The 23171-nt window shown below is 43.3% G+C and overlaps 1 protein-coding gene across 6 annotated transcripts in view; it reads right to left on the reverse strand.

Moving 5' to 3' along the window:
• Positions 1-23171, reverse strand: part of LOC143997680 (microtubule-actin cross-linking factor 1, isoforms 6/7-like) — a 214700-nt gene that overhangs the window by 136615 nt on the left and 54914 nt on the right. For 4 of the 6 annotated variants that reach the window (XM_077493427.1, XM_077493428.1, XM_077493429.1 and 1 more), the window contains exons 2-4: positions 11773-12363; positions 6503-6574; positions 5399-5539 (exon numbers count right to left, since the gene is read on the reverse strand). In XM_077493427.1, the coding sequence (XP_077349553.1) occupies positions 5399-5539; positions 6503-6574; positions 11773-12306 (747 nt within the window). In that variant the 5' untranslated portion in view covers positions 12307-12363. The remainder of the gene's footprint in view (positions 1-5398; positions 5540-6502; positions 6575-11772; positions 12364-23171) is intronic. The other 2 variants (XM_077493431.1, XM_077493430.1) reach the window with 1 other exon arrangement.

The following is a 23171-nucleotide window of genomic DNA, read 5'->3' on the forward strand; positions in this document are numbered from 1 at the left end:
CTGCAGTGCAGTACCCTGCCATTACTCTGCAGTGCAGTACCCTGCCATTACTCTGTAGTACCCCGCCATTACTCTGCAGTGCAGTACCCTGCCATTACTCTGTAGTACCCCGCCATTACTCTGCAGTGCAGTACCCCGCCATTACTCTGCAGTGCAGTACCCTGCCATTACTCTGCAGTGCAGTACCCCGCCATTACTCTGCAGTACCCCGCCATTACTCTGCAGTGCAGTACCCCGCCATTACTCTGCAGTGCAGTACCCCGCCATTACTCTGCAGTGCAGTACCCTGCCATTACTCTGCAGTGCAGTACCCTGCTATTACTCTGTAGTACCCCGCCAATACCCCGCCAATACTCTGTAATACCCTGCCATAAATTGCCATACCCAGCCATACTCAGAGATACCCAGCCATACTCGGTGATACCCTGAAATACCCAGCCATAGACGCCCCCCACCCCTCACCGCCCTCCGGTGCTTCTACCAACTCGCCAGTACGATCAAAGCCAGAATCTTTTTTTTATTTTTTATTTCAGGCTTCCCAGCCTAGAGGTGAGATGTGGGGTCATATTGACCCCCCAGATTTCACTGTAAAGAGGACCTGTCACCCCATATTCCTATTACAAGGGATGTTTACATTTCTTGTAATAGGAATAAAAGTGATCAAAAATATATTTTTGGGAAAAAAAATGTCAAACTAAAATAAATAAAGTAAAATGAACAATAAAAAAATAAAATAAAAATTAAAGCGCCCATGTCCCCATGTGCTCGCATGTGCCACACATGTGAGGTATCGCCGAGAATGTTAGAGTGAGAGCAATAATTCTAGTCCTAGACCTCCTCTGCAACTCAAAACATGTAACCAGTAAAAAAATATTTAAAGCGTCGCCTATGGGGATTTTTTAAGTAGCGACGTTTGGCGCCATTCCACGGGCATGTGCAATTTTGAAGAGTGACATGTTTGATATCTATTTACTCAGCATAACTTCATCTTTCACTTTATGCAAACATTGGGCTAACAAGTGGTTAATAATAGAGCTTGCAGTCAGTAGTGTTAGTAGATAGTGCGTGCTGTCTGCGTGCTCTGTACCCAGTACATACCGCTATAATATAGGGCAGGCCCCTACTTTCAAACATCCAACTTACAAACATCTCCTACTTGCAAACGCAAGGAGACAGCAGCAAGTGAGATGAAAAAAGATGGACGACAAAACAAATTATACAGGGGTGATAACCCTTCCCTATGTTTTCCAAAAAGCTTAAAGTTTTTTTGACTGGAGCTACACTTTAAAAATGTACCGGTTGAAAATGACAAACAGATTCAACTTAACACAACAAACCTACACAGTCCCTGTCTTGTTTGCACCGCCTGTATACTGCTGTTCTGAGTATATAGGGCCTGGGGGCCACACGCATTTCCTTTTTTTAATATGGGTACGGGGTTCCCCTTAATATGCGTACAAGACCCAAATAGGCTGGTAATGGGCAGGGAAGGCTACCCATGCCATGTTTCTCAATGATTTTCAACCATATTGCAGGAACCAGATATAACATTAAAACCGCAAGCAGTTTTAAATGGTGTTATTTCCGTTTAATATCATTTTGTGCAGGGACTGTTCTAAACACGGGAAACACGTGGCACTTCACAGGCATACTACAGACACCCCCCAGGCACCATATTTAAAGGAATATTTCACTTTTTTTTTTTCACTTTAATCGTCATTAAAATCAGTGCTCCCGCCAAAACGGCAGTTTTTAAAACTTTTTTTTGCAGTGACCCATGTCCCCTGAGGCAGGAGGCAGGTCGCCAAACCCTTTTTAGGACACTATCTTGCATATTAGCCGTTAAAATGAGCACTTTCCAATTCGAACGTTCGAGTCCCATAGACTTCGATGGGGTTCTAACGTTCGTACCGAACGCGGGGGTCGTTCGCAAGTTCTGGTGCGAACCAAACCGGGGGGTGTTCGGCTCATCCCTAGTGGTCAACTTGCTAGAGACAAGAGGCCTCCGTTGTGACCCCGGGTGTCACCAAGTGGTATATATTAATGTTACAATAGACTGTCAGAGACTGAAGACATACTACAGGAGACATGTAGGGACTGCAAACATACTACAAGAGACAGTCAGAGACTGCAGACATACTACAGTAGATGGTCAGAGACTGCAGACATAGTACAGGAGATGATCAGAAATTGCTGACATACTAGAGGAGACTGTCAGAGACTGCAGACATACAACAAGATATGGTAAGAGACCGCAGATATACTACAGGAGATGGTCAGAAACTGCAGATGGTCAGAGACTGCAGACATACTACAGGAGACGGTCGGAGACTGCTGACATACAAGAGATGGTCAGAGACTGCAGACATATTACAGGAGCAGGTGAGAGACTGCTGACATACAACAAGAAATGGTCAGAGACTGAAGCCATGACACAAGTGATGGTCAGAGACTGCAGACATACTATAGGAGACGGTCAGAAACTGCTGACATACAACAAGAGACAGTCAGAGACTGTAGACATACTACAGGAGATGGTCAGAGACTGCAGACATACTACAGGAGACAATCAGAGAATGCTGACATACAACAAGAGATGGTCAGAGACTGCAGACATACTACAGGAGACAATCAGAGAATGCTGACATACAACAAGAGATGGTCAGAGACTGCAGACCTACTACAGGAGACAATCAGAGAATGCTGACATACAACAAGAGATGATCAGAGACTGCAGACATGATACAAGTGATAGTCAGAGACTGCAGACATACTACAGGAGAAGGTAAGAGACTGTTGAAATAGAACAAGAGATGGCCAGAGACTGCTGACTTACAACAAGAGACAGTCAGAGACTGCAGACATACTACAGGAGATGGTCAGAAATTGCAGACATACTACAAGAGATGGTCAGAGACTGCAGACATGATACAAGTGATGGTCAGAGACTGCAGACATACTATAGGACAGGCATGTCCAAAGTCCGGCCCGCGGTCCGGTTTTGAACGGCCCGCCTGGTCTTTCTCAATTTAGTGTGCCGCGGGATCAGGGCTGTCAGATGAGCCCGATCCCGACACTGTGAGAAGCTCCGTGAGCTTCAAAAGTGAAAGTAAAGTGCAGAGGAGTGTGCTGTGCTCTCTGCTTCCCCCTACAGTGCAGTACCCAGCTGAATGAGGAAGCCGCAAAGGTACTGTACTGTGCTACAAGCTAAATTAGTGTTAAAAAGGGCTTTATTCGTGTGTGTGTGTGTATGCATGTATGTCTGTATGTGTGTGCATGTATGTCTGTGTGTGTGTGCACATGTGTCTGTATGTGTGTGTGCACATGTGTCTGTATGTGTGCGTGGACATGTGTCTGTATGTGTGTGCACATGTGTCTCTGTGTGTGTGTGTACATGTGCCTGTATGTGTGTGTGGACATGTGTCTGTATGTGTGTGCACATGTGTCTGCATGTGTGTGTGTGTGTGTGCACATGTGTTTGTGCACATGTGTGTGTGTGCACGTGTCTGTATGTGCACATGTGTCTGTATGTGTGTGTGTGTGTGTGTGCACATGTGTCTGTGTGTGCACATGTGTCTGTACATGTGTGTGTGTGCACATGTGTCTGTATGTGTGTGTGTGCACATGTGTCTGTGTGTGTGTGTGCACATGCGTCTGTGTGTGTACATGTGTCTGTACATGTGTCTGTGCACATGTGTCTGTATGTGTGTGTGTGTGCACATGTGTCTGTGTGTGTGCACATGCGTCTGTGTGTGTACATGTGTCTGTGCACATGTGTCTGTATGTGTGTGTGTGTGTGCACATGTGTCTGTATGTGTGTGTGTGTGCACATGTGTCTCTATGTGTGTGTACACATGTGTCTCTATGTGTGTGTGCACATGTGTCTGTATGTGTGTGTGTGTGTGCACATGTGTCTGTATGTGTGTGTGTGTGTGTGCACATGTGTCTGTATGTGTGTGTGTGTGCACATGTGTCTCTATGTGTGTGTACACATGTGTCTCTATGTGTGTGTGCACATGTGTCTGTATGTGTGTGTGTGCACATGTGTCTGTATGTATGTGTGTGTGTGTGCACATGTGCCTGTGTGTGTGTGCATGTGCGTGTGTCTGTATGTATGTATGTGTGTGTGCATGTATGTCTGTATCTGTGTGTGCACATGTGTATGTATGTATGTGTGTGTGTGTACATGTGTCTGTATGTATGTCTGTGTGCGTGCACATGTGTCTGTGTGTGTGTGCATGTGCGTGTGTCTGTATGTATGTGTGTGTTCACATGTGTCTGTGTGTGTGTGCATGTGCGTGTGTCTGTATGTATGTCTGTATGTGTGTGTGTGTGTGTGCACATGTGTCTGTATGTATGTCTGTATGCATGTGTCTGTATGTATGTGTGCGTGTACACACATGTGTCTGTATGTGTCTGTATGTGTGTGTGCACATGTGTCCGTATGTCTGTATGTGTGTGCATGTATGTCTGTATGTGTGTGTATGCATGTGTCTGTATGTGTGTGCGGCGTGCATTTGTCTGCATGTGTGTGCTTGCGTCTGTGTGTATGTTACTTTTAATCCTGACCCCCCCCCATTCTTATACCATCAAAACTGCTTTTGTAGGGCTTGGTGTGATATTAGCCAGGACTGCTGCTCCTCTGAAAAGCAATCCATGCACAGATCTCTTTTCAGAGGCATTTGAATGGCGGTAAAGAGGCAATATGTTGCCTCCTCACCACCTGTTTTAAGCCCGTAAATGCAACATCTGTGTGGCTGCGTACTGTGTGTAAGGCAGCCCATTAATTTCAATGGACTTCCCTACTCACAAAAATGCAGGGAAAGAAGTTCCCAAGCTTTTTTTTTTTTTTTAAATTGCACTGCACCAAAAGCACCCCACATTTTCCAATGTGTGGGGTACCATTAAGAATTAACGGTACCCCCTAAAGTGCAGAGCATTCGTCTGTGTGTTGGGAACAAGCGCGACAAAGGCAAGAGAATTCTTGTTAGGCCGTGTATTAGAGCTCGGATAGACACACTCAGACCGAATTTTCAATGGTTCAAAGAATGTCAGGCAAAATGGTCGGCCCTCGCGCATGTTCACTTCATCAAATCTGGCCCTCTTTAAAAAAAGTTTGGACACCCCTGCTATAGGAGATGGTAAGAGACTGTCGAAATACAACAAGAGATGGCCAGAGACTGCTGAAATACAACAGCTGTGGTTGAAGACATATTGTAGTAGACTGTCAGAGGCTGGGCAAGTTACATGAGACTGCTAGAAACCACTGTCATTACAGCCCCTTTGCAAATGAATGCTCCTACTGCTGACTTTTCACAATCAGTATTAAGTGGTCAGATGTGGCTCTTGGGCCATAGGTTGGGCACCACACCATTGTCCTCCAGATGAACTCTCTTACCTTCTGCTCCTGTAGCTGGGCCTTCACCACCTTGGCCTCGGATGATGGAGGTTTTTGGGCATCTGTCAGCTCTTCCATCTCCAGCACCCAGCCCTGTATGGTGTCCAGGGTCTCTGGGAGCTCAGGCAAAGCAAGCGCATGCTGGGAAAAAAAAAACACAGAGGTCATCATGGCGTTGGGAGGTAATTTATGCAATGGTAGCTCAGGGAATATTATTCTCATTCATTTGAGGAGGGTCTCCTTATTCCAATAATGAACACCTGACTTCATTTACATAATATACTGTATATAGAGAGAGCTGTATACCCTGCAACCACATCCCTAGAGAATAATGCAAAGCAGACAGAATCAGACCATCATCGGGAACAGCGCCTCCCTAGGGGTGTGTAGAAGAAAATGCAGCCAGCCATGAAGCAGAGGTTCTTTATGGTATTGTTGGGAGGCTTATACGGCTGTATTAATTTGATTTTGAATGCAAAATAATTACTTTGGGGTCTATTTATAAAATATTTGTTGCACGAATGTCAGAAGCGTTCGTACAAGCTGAGTGAAATATCACCGTAATTTTTGTAAGAGATTCATTCCTGTATTGTCAGCTCCATCTAGTGGACAAAATGTAGCATGGTTTTCTCATTAAGGTATTTCAGAAGACTATACCCCATTTTGGCTACTAGATGGAGCTACTGTAGTTACACAGACATCACAGCAATGTTTTGTTCAGTTTGCAGGAGTGCTGCTGACATTCATGCACTGAATGTTTTATCAATAGACAGCTTTTTGTCTTCTGTCATTATCTTATTTTGCTGCTAACTCTTCCCCAGAAATTACATAGATCTTGGGGGAATGAAGCCAAGACTGGAAATAACAAAACACCACCATGGGAACAAGGTTCCCTCCCCAGCTTTCCTGCTGTGAAAATAACAGGTTGGGTTTAGCGTGTAGTGATTGGCAAAAAAGAGTCTTTATAAACGGGGAAACCCTTATCTGTAGAATACATTTTATTGGATTATCTCCATAGGAGTGGAAATATGGGGAGGGTGAGCCGGCCTCTGTCTGATGCATGTCATCGATGCTTCGTATCATTGCACACCGTTCATTCCATACCATCTTGCTGAAGTTGTCCCATTGTCCCACCCGGTTGTACACATCCGTCTGAGCCGCCTGGCTGTTGGGTACCTAAGAAAGAAATGGTACAATGGTCACACATCTGGGATTAGGGGATTATTGTGTAAGGCAGGAGGGTATATATTGGAGGTTATGTGATTAGGAAATGATTGTGAAGGGTGGAAGATATAGTAGAGGTTTCTAGGATTAGCCGATTATTGTGAAAGGTGTAGGGTGGAAGATATATTCGAGGTTTTGGGAATTAGGAGATTATTGTAGGGGCTGTAGGATGGAAAATATATTGGAAGTTCTAGGTTTAGAAGATTGTTGTAGGAACTGTAGGGTGGAAGATATATTAGAGGTTCTGGAAATAAGAGATTATTATGGAATGTTTAGGTTGGAAGATATATTAGAGGTTCTTGAAACAAGAGATTATTATGGGATGTGTAGGTTGGACGATATATTAGATGCTCTGGAAACAGGCGATTATTATGGCATGTGTAAATTGAAAGATATATTAAAGGTTCTGAAAATAAGGCATTATTATGGCATGTTTAGGTTGGAAGATATTTTAGAGGTTCTGGAAATTAGAGATTATTTTGGAATGTGTAGGGTGGAAGATATATTAAAGGTTCTGAAAATAAGGCATTATTATGAAATGTGTAGGTTGGAAGATATATTAGAGGTTCTGGAAAAAGAGATTATTATGGAATGTGTTCGGTGGAAGATATATTAGAGATTCTGGAAATATGAGATTATTATGGAATGTGTAGGTTGGAAGATATATTAGAGGTTCTGGAAACAAGAGATTATTATGGAATGTGTAGGTTGGAAGATATATTAGAGATTCTGGAAACATGAGATTATTATGGAATGTGTACAGTGGAAGGTATATTAGATGTTCTGGAAACAGGAGATTATTATGGCATGTGTAAATTGAAAGATATATTAAAGGTTCTGAAAATAAGACATTATTATGGCATGTGTAGGTTGGAAGATATATTAGAGGTTCTGGAAATAAGAGGTTATTATGGAATGTTTAGGTTGGAAGATATATTAGAGGTTCTGGAAATTAGAGATTATTTTGGAATGTGTACGGTGGAAGATATATTAAAGGTTCTGAAAATAAGGCATTATTATGGAATGTGTAGGTTGCAAGATATATTAGAGGTTCTGGAAATAAAAGATTATTATGGAATGTATACGGTGGAATATATATTAGAGGTTCTGGAAAAAAGGAATGGAATGTGTAGGTTGGTATGAAATATATATATATATATTAGCAGTTCTAGGATTAGGAGATTATTGCAAGAATTGTAGGGTGGAAAATATATTAGAGGTTCTAGGATGAGGAGATTAGTGTGGAAGGTGTGGGATGGAAGACATATTAGAGGTTGTAGGATTAGGAGATTATTGTGGAAGATATTTCAGAGGTTCTAGGACTAGGTCATTATTGTGGAAGGCGTGGTATGAAATATATATATATATATATTATCTTTTCTAGGATTAGGAGATTATTGTAGGAACTGTAGGGTGGAAGATATATTTGAGATTCTGGAAACAGGAGATTATTGTGGAAGATGTAGGGTGGAAAATAGATTAGAGGTTCTAGGATTATGATATTATTGTGCAGGGTGATGGATATATTATTTTATGATTAGGAGATTATTGTGGAGAATGGCAGATATATTAAGGGTTTTGTAAAGAGGAGATTATTGTGAAGGGTGAAGGATATATTACAGATTCAAGTAACAGGGTATGATTGTGCAGGGTGGAAAGAATATTACAGGTTCTAGCATTAGGAGATTATTGTGGCAGGTTGAAGATATAGCAGGAGATTATAATGGAAACGGAAGATACATCAGAGGTTCTGGGATTAGAAGATTATTATTAAGGGTGGAGGATATATTAGAAGTTTTTGGATAAGGAGAATTGTGTGGAAGATATATTAGAGATGCTTGGATTATGAGGATTCTGAACATAGAGGAGGATATATTAGAGGGATTCAAATGAAAACATTATTCTTTAAGGTGAGGGATAAAACGTATTACATCTTCGGGGATTAGGAGATTATTGTGAAGGCCAAAGATATATTAGAGGTACTGAAAAAAAGATATTATTGTTTAGGATAAATTAGAAATTCTGGGATAAGATTATTGTGAAGGATATATTAGAGGTTCTAGAATTAGGAGAATATTGTGGAAGGTGTAGGCTGGAGGATATATTACAGGTTTTGGGGTTAGGAGATTATTATGGAGGATGGAAGATATATTAGAAGTTCTGGGATTAGAAGATTATTTTTGAGAATGGAGGATATATTAGAGGTTCGTGGATAAGAATATTATTGTGGATTTTATAGTAGATGTTCATGGATAAGGATATTATTGTGGAGGATATATTAGAAGTTCTGGTATTAGGAGAATATTGTGCAAAGCAGATTATTGTAGAGAGTGGAGGATATTTTAGAAGTTCTTGGATAAAAACATTATTATGAAGGATATATTAGATGTTTTGGGATTATCAGATTATTGTGCAGGGTGGAGGATATATTAGAGGCTCTGGGATAAGGAGAATACTGTGGATGATACTGTATACTAGATGTTGAAGGGTGGAAGCTGTTGACATAATACACTTGCAAAACCACTTTGATTTAATTGTGTGCGAAGGATCACAGCCTGGAGGCCATGCGTAGGAAACTAAAACATGGAAGCTGTCGAGCCTAATCCCCAATCAACTTGCTTAAACCCATCCATTTTCTAATATGCCCGTCCATTCAAAGCTAACATTTTAGTTAAAGCAGAGGGCTGGTGGGTTGAGTCACCAGCTAACTCCAGTGATCAGATTTCCTGGGTCTCTTCCCACCACCTAGATGTTTGGTGAGGACTCTTGTTCTTGGAATGTTCAAGCCCACCTTAAGGTCTTTGGAGTCCTGTTGCATTCTCCACAACATACAATAAATCCAGAAGGAAGAAAGGGACCCGCTGGTAACAATGTTCTTCGATGTGCGGACCTTCTCCCCACCAGTGAATTCTCCAGAATCCACTGAACTCGGAGATGTCAGGTTTGGGAGACTGTTGACCTCTAAGTTCAACAGTGTTGTGTTCCCTACTTTATCCTGTGCAGGTTGAATCATGCTCATCTGCTTACCACAATACTGGGTGCATACATTAAAGACAGATAGAAGAATAATGAACACCCATCTACCTTCTACTAATCTCAATGCCTTTTTCTTGCAGTGTATGGAAACCCATCAGATATTGATTCTTAGAACATTACATAGAGAGAAATCAAGGACCTTTCTTGATCCACATTTCTCAGATATACCGTAGTTCTATGGACAAACCATGGAGGTGTGCAGAAAAAGGAGAAATACTGTGTTGGGCTGTAGCCCAATGTATGAACAACACAAACATCTAGCGGGCAGAAAAAGGGCAGAACGTTGCAATCAATCTGTCCAGCCAGAAAGAGTCGAGTACTTGTACTTACATCTAGGGCCTCAATGGTTTTTGTTCTTTGAAAACAAGAAAGCTCTATAAGATCTTGATAAAGGGGTAGTTACATTTTTGTACATCTGGTGCCATTTTTGGGGTTAATCAAGTGTTAGGAATTAGGATAGGTTTGGTTTGGATGCAGTGTATCTAAACCCCCCCCCCCACCCAACAAAAAAAACTTGTAATATATGTCAGGTCACTAGTACTGTGGTAACTGCTTTTTCTTTTTTTCCAACTGTGTACACTTTTAGCAAGTACAGATAATACCTGTGAATCCTGCCAGAAATGCAGTGTCCTCCTCACTTCCTGTGAGCTGAACCGAAAGCTCAAACAATGTTATCTCCCTTCTGTAAACTGCTAGTCCCTCCACCCCCCCTTTATGTAACAGATATTAAGAGAGGAAGACCTTTGTTTGAAGTCCAACCTGGGTGACAACCATCATTCCCACCAAAAATAAAGTGGAGTGAGCGTAACCACCCAGACATGAAGTACAGTAATTGCAGGATCACCAGGTAAAAATAAAGAAAAAAATAAACCTAATGCAGATGCCACATCTAAGGACAGGTAGACTGCAATTGGGTTTAGGTACACTTTAATTGGTAGGTTTAGCATTAGGGCCTTGTCACACTGGGGATTCTGACATTTGCAACATCTCGCCATTGGCCGAAACAAGTTTAACTGCTGTGTCACCTAGTGGACTCAGTCCAACTCTCAAGATTCTGCAGCATTCCGACCAGCGACAAAGGGGCAACTTGCAGGTTTGGCCAACAAGAAAGTGAAGGTGAAGGAGCTCTAGGTAATTCTGTGTACTGGAGACGATAGTAGCAGTACCTTGCAGTATTTATTCTATGTAGATTATGAATAATGAAATATAGAAGTTGACTTGCATTGCCATCACTGTGTTTTAATCTGGTACAGCCTCTAATGAAACTTTATTTAAACCCCAAAGTATAGACACTCTTCTCTCCACGATTGATCCACCATCTCCTTAAGCCAGTGATCTCCAAACTGTGGCTTGAGGGCCAGATGCAGCCTTTTGCCAGCCTTTATCCAGGGGTACTATTCCCCCCCATGATATGAGGCACTATTTCTCCCACTGACATCAACAGTGGGGTATACTCCTGCCACTGACACCAATGATGGGGCATTATTCCTCCCACTAATATCAAGGATGGGGTACTATTCCTCTCACGGACACCAACAGTGGGGCATAATTCCTCCCACTGACACCAACAATGGGGCAATATTTCTTCCATTGGTGCCAATGATGGGGTACTATTCCTCCCACTGATACCAACGATAGGACATTATTCCTTCTCCTATGACCAACAAGCCTGAGGTCATATTTTGTTTCACTGTGCGGGGTCACCAGCCACAGTCTGCCCCCCCCTTCTCCGATCCCCTCTGAAGTCTGAAGGACAGTAAACTGACCCTTTGTTTGAAAAGTTTGGAGATCCCTGCCTTAAGCCATGGTGCCAAGTCTTCAGAATAGCTATGAGAATATTCATTGAGTGCTCTAAACCTCAGACTAGGAGATTACCAGTCTGTATATCAGGACAAGAAACAAGCTGTGCTAACCTATACTTTCCTAAAAGTTATTGAGGACGATATACAAATCCTATCAACTCCACTGCAAACAAGAGTTTCTAAAGTAGGATAAGGCAATATCCTTGTTTGCCGACAACGTCCAAGTATTGAGTTGTTACTAATGGTAAGGTTGTTGGAAAGGCCAGTACTAAACCATAGAGTATGGCCCATGGCTAAAAAATGGATATTAACCTCAGCGAGCTCCCCGCCATAGTCTGTCAGCACTTTTACTGTCCTAGTGATGATGGGCTCCCCGCCCTTCTCTCCTGATGGGTACTGAACGACCTCCACTATCTCAGTGACAACAGTCTCTGTGACTTCAGTGACTTCTGTCACCTCCCTGCTGGCAAGTGGTTTCCAGGACCAGCTTCCCCCAGAGGACCTCTGCAGGGTCCCTCTCTGAGGAGTCCACACATTCCCAACATGATCTGGTGTGGACCTAGGACTTCCAACCATGATGGCTGTCTTGGGTACATTGGCATCTGCATTGTTCTGCTTGGGAAGAGGCTCACAGCTTCTACTGGAGGTCAGAGCGACATTCAGTTCCTTCTCAAACACCATCTCATTGGGTTTCTTGTCAGGTGGAGTGATGCTGGGCTCCACATTGTTCCTCACACTCTGGAAGTCTACCACAGACTCCTTTTTCATACAACATTCTTTGAGAAAGCGCTCGGATTTCTTGCCCCTCTCCCCAAGGCAGCTGGGCCTGCTGACGGAATTACCCATGGCACAGGGCAAGAGAGACACAAGAAGGGGTCAGACATCAGGAAGGACGGCCCAAACCTGGAAAATAAGTAAAGAGTAAAGTTCATTAGTGTCTAAGAAAACAGATACATCTACCCCATCAGCAAGGGGGGGTTTCTTTGTATACTTAATTAGGAATGTATATCCTGATCACACTTAAAATCTATTTTGCTGCCAAATTACCAATTCAGGAGAAATTTTATTAAACTGTCCCTGCAAATCCAAAATGTGGACCTATAAAGTGAAATTTACTTAAAGTGGAACTTGACTCTCTCAACCAGCATTGACTATTTTTAATCCATATGCTGCCAGCATTAGTGATTAGATAGGAAAGTATATACATATTTGTTTGTTTTAAACTTATTTTTACATTTCTTCAGTTATTTCCTGGTTTCTTGCCTAGGCAAATGATTTCATACATCCCAGAATTATTCAGGAGGGGAGGAGGGTCTTTCTTAGCTAAGCACACCCTCCTGCCTGTGTTCTGTCAGATAAGGCGACCCGTCAAAACATGTAATGGAAGTGACGTTCCGTCACGGCCATCTTGGTACACCCTGCACTCAGCCACAGTAAGCCTACACTCTGAAGTCGCCAAGCGGACATCTTTTTACACCCACCGAAATCTTGCATTTCACACTTATTTTTAGCACTAAACTGAGCGTATATATTGAAATACAGTATTCAGAAGTCAGAAGGAAGGATGCCCCATAGTGTAGTATATTTGATAAATAATCTTTATTTCAAAAAAGCGAAAAAGCAAATACTCACTAACAAAACGAACGTTGTACAAACGAGCAACGAGCTCGGTATGCGTCACTTCCGGTAGCCATCGCCCCGACGCGTGTTCGTCACGGGTCACGTGACTTCATCGGGGAAACGTTCGTTTTCACTCTATGTTTGTGAGTATTTGCTTTTTTGCTTTTTTGAAATAAAGATTACTTATCAAATATACTACACTATGGGGCATCCTTCCTCTATATCTCTTTGATCCCATATATATGCCATCCGCTGAGGGACCCCCCATTGCTGAAATATCTCAGAGAAACCATTTAAAGAGGCCATACAGCATAATAGGCAGGATTAAAAAACGCTAGGACCTGGGAACATCACAACGGGATCTTAAAGGGAAAGCCCACCGAGGACCTCAAAAGATTATTACACACGCTGTTACCTTACAGCAGTAAGGTAAGGGGACACCCATTACCAGACCACACAGGATCACGAGGAATACACCCCCCATCACCAGCATCATTATTTTCATTTGCATTTTCTTTGCGATTGATCACACTATTGTATTGAAGCACTGGCACCTTATGCGATTTTGGAGATAATCGCTGCACTTTGCACGCTACAAATGGACATTCAAGATTTTTATTAACTTTTTGTTTCCTTTTACACTTGCGAAGGTTACCCATTTGTATTGCATTATAGCACCAGCACTTAAGGCGATTTTTTCTAATTAATCGCTACACTTTGCACTTTAAAGATATTTTAATTTATTTCTATACTTTTATACGTTTTTTAGTAATATATATCTCTTTTGGCTTACACTAACTTATGTATGGACACTGAAATGAATGTCACAGTTATATGATTATGGAAAGTAATCACTACTTATATTTGAAGTATGCTATATGAACTTATATGTATGGTTTAACCCTGTCTGAGCAGTTGATTGCATGATATGCCAAATCTATATCTATCTAGTTTATAATTTATAGTATCAATTTTTTGTCCAGCTATAACTCACCACCAGGGGCGGACTGACCATTGGGGCACTCGGGCACTGCCCGAGGGCCCCATGCCACTAGGGGGCCCCATCGGGGTTGCCAGCCTCAATAAAACCAGGGACAGTATGTAAAAATCTGTGTTTTTAAAAAAAATCCTAAGATTATAGCTGCCCCACCTCTCCAGTACCTTTTTCAGTGTATGTATGTATGTGTATTCTGTGTGTATACTGTGTGGCCCCATAATTTCCTATTGCCCGGGGGGCCCCATGAGTTGTCAGTCCGCCCCTGCTCACCACCTCATTTCTGCTATAGCATACTGCTCCTTGGGGGCAGGCGAATTCTGTCCCAGTACAGCGCACCACTGCTCTTTTTACTTTTAATCTTCCTGGGTTCAGATATTTCCCTTCAGTGTGTGCAGCAGTACGCCATCTATCCTTACCCTGACCAGGCGCAGGAATATTCTTCTATACAGATTTTCACATACTGTCCCTGGTTTTACTGAGGTTGGCAACCCTGATGGGGTCCCCTAGTGGCGCGGGGCCCTCGGGCAGTGCCTGAGTGGCCAAATGGTCAGTCCGCCCCTGATATATAGCATATATATATATATATATATATATATATATATATATTTATTTATTTTTTTATTAGACTGAACAGTATTTCAGTTGCCGCTTAATTCTGCTCCCACACCTGCCTCAGGGGGAGACATTGCAATATTTTGGTTGTGGCCTCTCCCTATCGAGTTTGTGGACCTACAGATGGTCTGGTGAGCTTTTTCATTTGTATTATGATTTGATGATTATGGTGTTTTACATGTGTGTGTGTTATTTTGTTTTTTTGTGAATTTCACCACTCCCTTACACTTCCTGAGGAAGCGGTGTTCCCCACGAAACACGTCAAGGTGTTTTACCCATGGTGAAGATACCCTAAGAAATCTTAGAATTCTAGAAGCCTTCTGACTCAATACAGCTTGATGCTACCTAGTATTTGGGGTCTACAGTATATATCCGTGGGGAGGTGTTGAGAAATAGTAGATATTGTATACAGTTTTAACTTTGTTTTTAACTTTTTGACTATTGCAATAACAGTGTATTTTTAAAATCATACTGCGATTGTGTTCTGCCACCTAAAAAATCTATTTTTTTTTCTCAGTTCCATTAGCCATGTAATTGCAATGCCCACTCATGGACATGGTGATCGGCGACTGTCTTGATAAACAAGACCAACTCCAGCCCTAACGCTAATCCTACCACAAGCCCTAAAGCTAACCTTACCTCTAAGCCCACCATTATTACCACCATTGTTTAAAAACAAAATAATGTGATTGCTACATTAGTGCTGACATGGCAAGTACATGACTTTGTTTAGGCTCGGGTCACACAAGGGTGACCCCTCACGCCACTTAGCCGCCTGACAAGTCACGCTCCATTCAGTGCAATGGCAAAAAAGGAAATTGCCCCAGGGATTCTTCCTTTTTTTGCAAATTTCTATTTGCTTCTGAGCTACCAACTTACCCGTGGACTTTTGTCCGAAGGGCGTTGGCCCAAACATGCCTTGCATACACACGGCACACAATGGTTGGCCAACAATCACGAACGTACTGATGTACTACGTTGCTTTTCAGCTCTTTAGCGCCACCCTTTGGACTTCTTCTGCTAATTTTGTGTTGGTAGAAATTTGGTGAGTGCTGATTCGCGCTTTTCTTTTTGCGCTTTTCATTTAGCACTTTTCAGTTCACGCTTTTCATTTAGTGTTTTTCAGTTCGTTTCTGAACGGCCGTTCGTGAACCAGCTATGTTGCGGAATCGGAGGAGATAACGTGTTATTTATTATTGGCCTTGGAGTTATTGCTTTGACATTATTTTTTGGTTGAATAATAATGATTTGATTTGTTATATTTTCTATATTTTTGGATGCATAGAATGCACTTTTTGTGTTCTATTGGCAGATAGCATGTCTAATTTTTTTTATTTGTTTTCTTTTTTTAATGCACAATAAAAGAATTGAGGAGAATAATACTTGGCTGTGTGTTTTACTTCAAATGACAGTTTGGGAGTAGGCAGTTACATTAAAAAAAAAATACAATGTAAAATTGACAAGGGACACCAACATAGTTGTATCTTTGATCTTAAAAACTACGGGATAATGGTGTTGTGGTAACTTGCCCCAATAAAACAAAAAAACAAAAAAATTTAATAATATTATTCTTGATATCTCTAGAAAAAAAAAAAGCCTTTGAAAATTTGCGATAACTCCATCAGTATCACCAGCAAAGCAGCTTCATTATTATCCAATTATAGAACAAGAGAATTGTGCGCTGCATTTCCAGATTTCATAATTTGCCGCGACACGAATGTTAATTCTCGATTACGAACGCTACTTTACAAGACCGACCGCTTCCGGCTCGTCCTTGTGTCCGAGCATGTGTGTTTGTACTTTGGACTTTTGTCCGACGGACTTGTGTACACACGCTCGGAAAATCCGACAACAGACATTTGTCCACGGAAAATTTGAAAACCTGCTATCCAACATTTGTCCGCGGAAAATCCGACAACAATTGTCCGATGGAGCGTACACACGATCGGATTTTCCACCAACAGCCTGACATCCAACATTTCCTGCCGGAAAACCGGATCATGTGTACGAGGCCTAATGCCGTGTACACATAACCGGACTTTTCGCCAGACTGAATTCCATCTGACTTTTCGGCGGCATCAAATCGGACTTGTCTACACACAATCACACCAAAGTCTGATGGATTCGACCGTGATGGCGTACGACCGGACTAAAATAAGGAAGTTCATAGCCAGTAGCCAATAGCTGCCCTAGCGTCGGTTTCCGTCCGTCGGACTAGCATACACACGAACAGATTTTTCGACCGGTCTCGAGTCCATCGGAAAGATTTGAAACATGTTCTAAATCTAAAGCCCGTATGATTTTTTGACAGTAAAGGTCCGATGAAGCACACACGCGGTCGAATTGTCCGACGGGTTCGTTACGCCGGACCTTTGCTGACGATGCGGCAAAAGTCAACGCGGAAAAGGTCAGCATGCCATCATGCAACAATGCAACATCGACATCAGACCATACACAGCAAAGGCAAGCATGCAGGTACACTTTATAAGGATGAAGTTCAACATCTATAAAATAATAAATTAAAATAGTAAACAAAATACTTTTTTTTACAATAAAAAGTGTAGCTCATTTTTTTATTTTTTTTAGATCTTTGGGTTCACATCAGTCCACAGGTGAAAGTAATAAACATTGTGTTGTTGGGGCAGGACCTTCTTCCTGTGGCAGACCCCACATGCGCCTGTCGGTCTGTGCCAGGACGTCTCAATCAGATCCTGCTGGGACTGGAGAGCCGTCAAGATGGGGACTGTTTTGTCTGCCGGATTAAACGGTCAATAGGTCTGCGGATTAGAGCCTGGCAGGAGTCTGATGATGGAGGACGGAGGAAAGGAGCACAGACGGAGACACACCTGCTCTATACGGGAACAAGGCCGCCTTATCCGCCGAGGCCGGGGGGGGGGGGGGGGGAGGAATTAATTCCATTCATCTAACCACCGAAAGATAAAAAAAACTTTATTCACGATTTATTTAATAATAAAAAAAAAAAAAACAGACTGTGGAGAATTTTTTTTTCTTCTTTTCTTTTTGCAGGTTACATCCAGTTTTGGTGGATTTTTTTTATATACTTGTAATTTTCAGAACACCATTTATTGAAGGGAAACGTCTAAAATGCAGATTTATTTACCCGTATAATAAAGAAGTCCTAATTAGGTCTGTAGGCCGCTGGGGGCCTCTTGGCCAGATACAGATAGATACAGTATACTGAAACAACAGCAATTCTACAGCAGTAATTGTTTTCTACTGGGGCTCCGGTAATATATAGAAATATCCTCTACCCTTGAATGCATGAGATACGTGCTTTCCAGAAAAAAAAAAATGACAGTGTTTACTTTTGCCCTCACCGGAATTGACAAAATGCTTGTCACTTCCAGTCTCTTAGACTGTGGTCTCTTAGACTAGTGGTCTCCAAACTGTGGTCTCTAAACTGTGGTCTCTTAGACCAGTGGTCTCCAAACTGTGGTCTCTTAGACCAGTGGTCTCCAAACTGTGGTCTCTAAACTGTGGTCTCTTAGACCAGTGGTCCCCAAACTGTGGTCTCTTAGACCAGTGGTCTCCAAACTGTGGTCTCTTAGACCAGTGGTCTCCAAACTGTGGTCTCTTAGACCAGTGGTCTCCAAACTGTGGTCTCCAAACTGTAGTTTCTTAGACCAGTGGTCTCCAAACTGTGGTCTCCAAACTGTGGTCTCTTAGACCAGTGGTCTCCAAACTGTGGTCTCCAAACTGTGGTCTCTTAGACCAGTAGTCTCCAAACTGTAGTCTCTTAGACCAGTGGTCTCCAAACTGTGGTCTCTTAGACCAGTGGTCTCCAAATTGTGGCCACTTGCTTGACTTTATATGGCCCTTGGTCAAATGTCACCAACGAAGGGGCACAGTTCCTCCCAATAACACCAGTCATGAGGCAAAATTCCTACAAATGACACCAACGATGGGGCCCAATGCCACCAATGATGGGGCATAGTACCTCCCAATGACACCAATGATGGGGCCCAATGCCACCAATGGTGGGGCATAGTTCCTCCCAATGACACCAACGATGGGGCCCAATGCCACCAATGGTGGGGCATAGTTCCTCCCAATGTTCCTCCCAACGATGGGGCCCAAATGCCACCAATTATGGGGCACAATTCCTCCCAATGGCACAAAAACGATGGGGGTCCATTGACCCCAAGGATTTGTCAATTCCTCGCAATGACCCCAACGATGGGGCCCAATGTCATCAAAGATGGGACACAATTCCTCCCAATGACACCAACATTGGGGCCCAATGAGACCAAGGATGAGGCATAATTCCTATCAAAGATACAAACTATGGGGTGCAATTCTTCTCACTGACACCAAAGATGGGGCAATTTTTACGCCTACTGATGCTGGGAAATATTCTACTCCTGATGGCCACAGGCCGGCCCCCCTAAAACCTGAAGGACAGTAAACTGGCCCTTTTACATAGTTACATAGTTTGTTTAGTTGAAAAAAGACACAAGTCCATCTAGTTCAACCAATAGAAGTAAAAAAAACAACAACACAATCCTATACCGACAGTTGATTTGATCCAGAGGAAGGCAAACAGCCCCACCAAAGCAGATCCAATTTGCGGACAGCAGGGGAAAAAAATTCCTTCCTGATCCCCCGAGAGGCAGTCGGATATGATATTCCCTGGATCAACTTTACCTATACAGTGGAACCTTGGTTTATGAGTAACGCGGTTAAAGAGCGTTTTAAAAGAAGAGCAACTTTTTGAGTGTTGTCTCGCAAAACGAGCAAGATGCAAGCCAATGGGGTGTGCAGTACCGCATTTGGCCAGAGGTGTGGGGGGGGGGGCGCCGGTGACACTCGGAATGGTTTGGAGCCGTTTGGAGCCAAAATAATCACTCGGAAATGTATTTATTTAAGGTACTTACATAGCGCCATTAATTTATGCAGCGCTTTACATATACATTGTACATTCACATCAGTCCCTACCTTCAAGGAGTTTACAATCTAAGATCCCTATCTCACATTCATATACTAGGGCCAATTTAGACAGAAGCCAATTTACTTACCAGCATGTCTTCGGAGTTACTCGGAAACACTTGGAAATATGCCGTTCCCGAGTGTGTCCCCCCCCCACCTCTGGCCACATATGGTATTGCATGCAATAGAAGTCAATGCGGAATGAATTATCTTTGTTTCCACTGACTTCTATGGGGAAACTCGCTTTGATATGCGAGTGCTTTGGATTACAATCATTCTCCTGGAACGGATTATGCTCATAATCCAAGGTTCCACTGTAAATGTCGGTATCCAGTTATATTATGTGTATCTAGGAAATAATCCAGGCCTTTCTTAAAACAATCTACTGAGCTGGCCAGAACCACCTCTGCAGGGAGTCTATTCCACATTTTCACAGCTCTTACTGTGAAGAAACCTTTCCGTGTTTGGAGATTAAATCTTTTTTTCCTCTAGATGTAAAAGTGTCCTCTGTGATGACCTTTGGGAAGTTCCACCCAAAAATGGAACTTCTGCTGATCGGATTCCTCCGGGGGGGGGGGGGGGAGCATATACCTGTATAAACCAGGTATTTGCTCCCACTTCCGTGCATAGAGATCACCGCAGGCTCCACACCATATCCATCCCCTCCCCCCCCCCCCGCTGTCTTCTGGGAGACACACAGGTCCCAGAAGACAGCAGGGACCAGTGAGGAGGCGCAGCCGCAAGGCTTCACTTCCTGATTCCCTTACCGAAGATGGCGGTGCCTCCACCCGAGAGCCGAGAGACAGATTGGCTTCGGGTGAGGACATCGCGGGCACCCTGGACAGGTAAGTGCTCAGATTTTAAAAGTCAGCAGCTGCAGTATTTGTAGCTGCTGACTTTAAAAAAAAAAGACATTTTGGTGAAACTCCACTTTAAAGTGAATAACTCAACACCAAGTTCATTATATCGACCCCTTATGTATTTCATCATACCCCCCCTCCCCCCCGTATTCTCCTCTTCTCAAGAGAGAATTAATTCAGTTCCTCTAATCTTTCCTCATAGCTGAGCTCCTCCATGCCTCTTATCAGTTTGGTTGCCCTTCTCTGCACTTTCTCCAGTTCCCCGACATCCTTTTTGAGAACTGGAGCCCAAAACTGAACTGCATATTCCAGATGAGGTCTTACTAATGATTTGTACAGGGGGCAAAATGATATCTCTCTCTCTGGAGTCCATATCTCTCTTAACTGCTTCAGATCCTCACTATAGCCAAATGACGGCTACAGCGCAGACCTACTTTGCCGGGAGTACCTCTATTGACACCCATATCCTACTGCCAGATGCAGCGTGTTACTTGCCACCCCTAGTCTGATTAAGTCAGTGATATCCAGTGGTCACAGGATCCAAAAGCCCTCTTTTGCTTCTTGCCATTTGGGCTGCTATGGGCAATTACCTGGAGCAGGTATTTAAACAAGGCAATCCACACTGGGGACTTTTGCATAGCAATTACCCATTAAACTCATCAGTACTTTTATTATATCAATAAAAGTGCAACACTAACAATCTATTATACAAATTATAGTGACATTTCACACATTTATTTCTCAAACATAGCCATATAGAGCAACTTGAATTGTGTGCTGCACTTTCGAGGCTATCATAAGATTTTTTTTTTTTTACTTGCTGCGTGGAATAAAGAAACAATCTCAGGCTTATTTAATACTCATCTCAAGCTTACTGCTGACTGTGTGCCCCCCGTTTGTTGAGCCCACGGGCTCCCCATCCTTAGGCAAAGGGGAACAGCTCCCTTTCTCAAATCTCCTGCCTCCCCACTTGAACTGGTCCAGGTGGTGTCTGATTTCCAGGATGACATGCAACATCAGTTTCCGACCCACCGTCACCCCTTGTATTCCCGGCGGGCATAAAATGTTGATGTTCTTACAGCGGGCGAGTGTCCCGCTTATTTCCGCTTTGTCTGGCTGCAGTTTTAGGGAGAAGACAGTAAAAAAACCTCCCTGCGGCAGCTGTTGCACTTTTGGCTCTGGGCGCCCCTCCCCGTATTCCAGCCCAAGGGGAGAGCACTAGGTGAGGAGCGGTCGTCCTCCACTTTGAATGGTGTGCAGGTTCCGCCCACCGTCACCCCTTGTATTGAAGAGCACTGGGCGAGGCACAGTCCTCCTCCACTTTGAATGATGTGCAGGAGTCGCGGCCGTGATGTCACTGGTTGCTAGACGCTAGGCGGCTCTAGCAACCAGCGGCCAGTAAGGCTCAGGTGGAGGTGGACGCAGGCTCTGTCAGTTTCAGGAATGAAGGTGCCCAGGACAATCCAAGATCATTGGAGCGACGGACCTCGCAATGATGGGGCCCCATTTGCTGCTGGGGCCCCTTGGGCAGTGCCCAGGGGTGCCCGCTTGATAAGACGGCCCTGATTCTTAGCTCCCAAGTGCATAACTTTAGATTTATCAACATTAAACCTCATCTGCCACATAGTCGCCCAATTAGACAGAGCATTGAGGTCAGCTTGTAAATTGGAGACATCCTGGAAGGACATTATTCCACTGCACAGCTTGGTGTCATCTGCAAAGGCGGAAATGTTACTTTTGATCGCAGACCCAATATCATTTATAAAGGTATCAAAAAGTAAGGGTCCCAGCACTGAACCTTGGGGTACACCACTGATAACCTCAGACCATTCAGAGTACGAGTCATTAACTACTTCCCACCCGGCCAATGTATATAAACGCCGGGTGGGAGCTGTCTCCTTCTGAGTGGACGTTCCTGAACGTCCTTCAGAAGGAGGGGGATCGCGCGTGCGTGCCCGCGCAGCGGCGCGATCCCAATGCGCTCGTGTCACCCGGACACGGCGCATCTCCGATCGGTAGAAGGGCTCTGTGATTGACCCTCCTGATCACATGACGGCCGTGTCCAATCACAGCCATCATGTGATGTAAACAAACAGCCGGTTGCTAGGCAATTGGCTCTCCTCTCCTCACACGGAGGTAGTCACTGAGGAGAGGAGAGCAGATCGCTGCAGCCGGCTGGTGATCAGTGAGTATGAGCTGTTTTTTACAGCTTTTTACTCACTGATCACCAATCTAGTGTAAAACACACATGTCCCCACACAATGTCCCCAAAACACACACAAATAATAAAAACCCCACATATGTATTTGCGCAGCAATTTTTAGGAACACTTTTTTTTGGAAAAAAAAAAAAACTGTTTGGTGCTTTAAAAAAAAAAAAAAAACATTAAAGTTAGCCCAATTTTTTTGCACAATGTGAAAGATGAAGTTACGTTGAGTAAATAGATACCTAACATGTTCAAAACTGCACACGCTCGTGGAATGGTGCCAAACTTCGGTACTTAAAAATCCCCATTTTTTTTTTTTACTGGTTACAGAGGAGGTCTAGGGCTAGAATTATTGCTCTCGCTCTAACGTTCCTGACGATACCTCACGTGTGTGGTTTGAACACCGTTTTCATATGTGGGCGGGACTTGCGCATGCGTTCCTTCTGCGTGTGAGCACACGGGGACAGGG

The sequence above is a fragment of the Lithobates pipiens genome, unplaced genomic scaffold (assembly GCF_037356315.1).
Source record: "Lithobates pipiens isolate NorthernLeopardFrog02 unplaced genomic scaffold, aLitPip1_a1.2 Scaffold_19, whole genome shotgun sequence".
Lineage (NCBI taxonomy): Eukaryota > Metazoa > Chordata > Amphibia > Anura > Ranidae > Lithobates > Lithobates pipiens.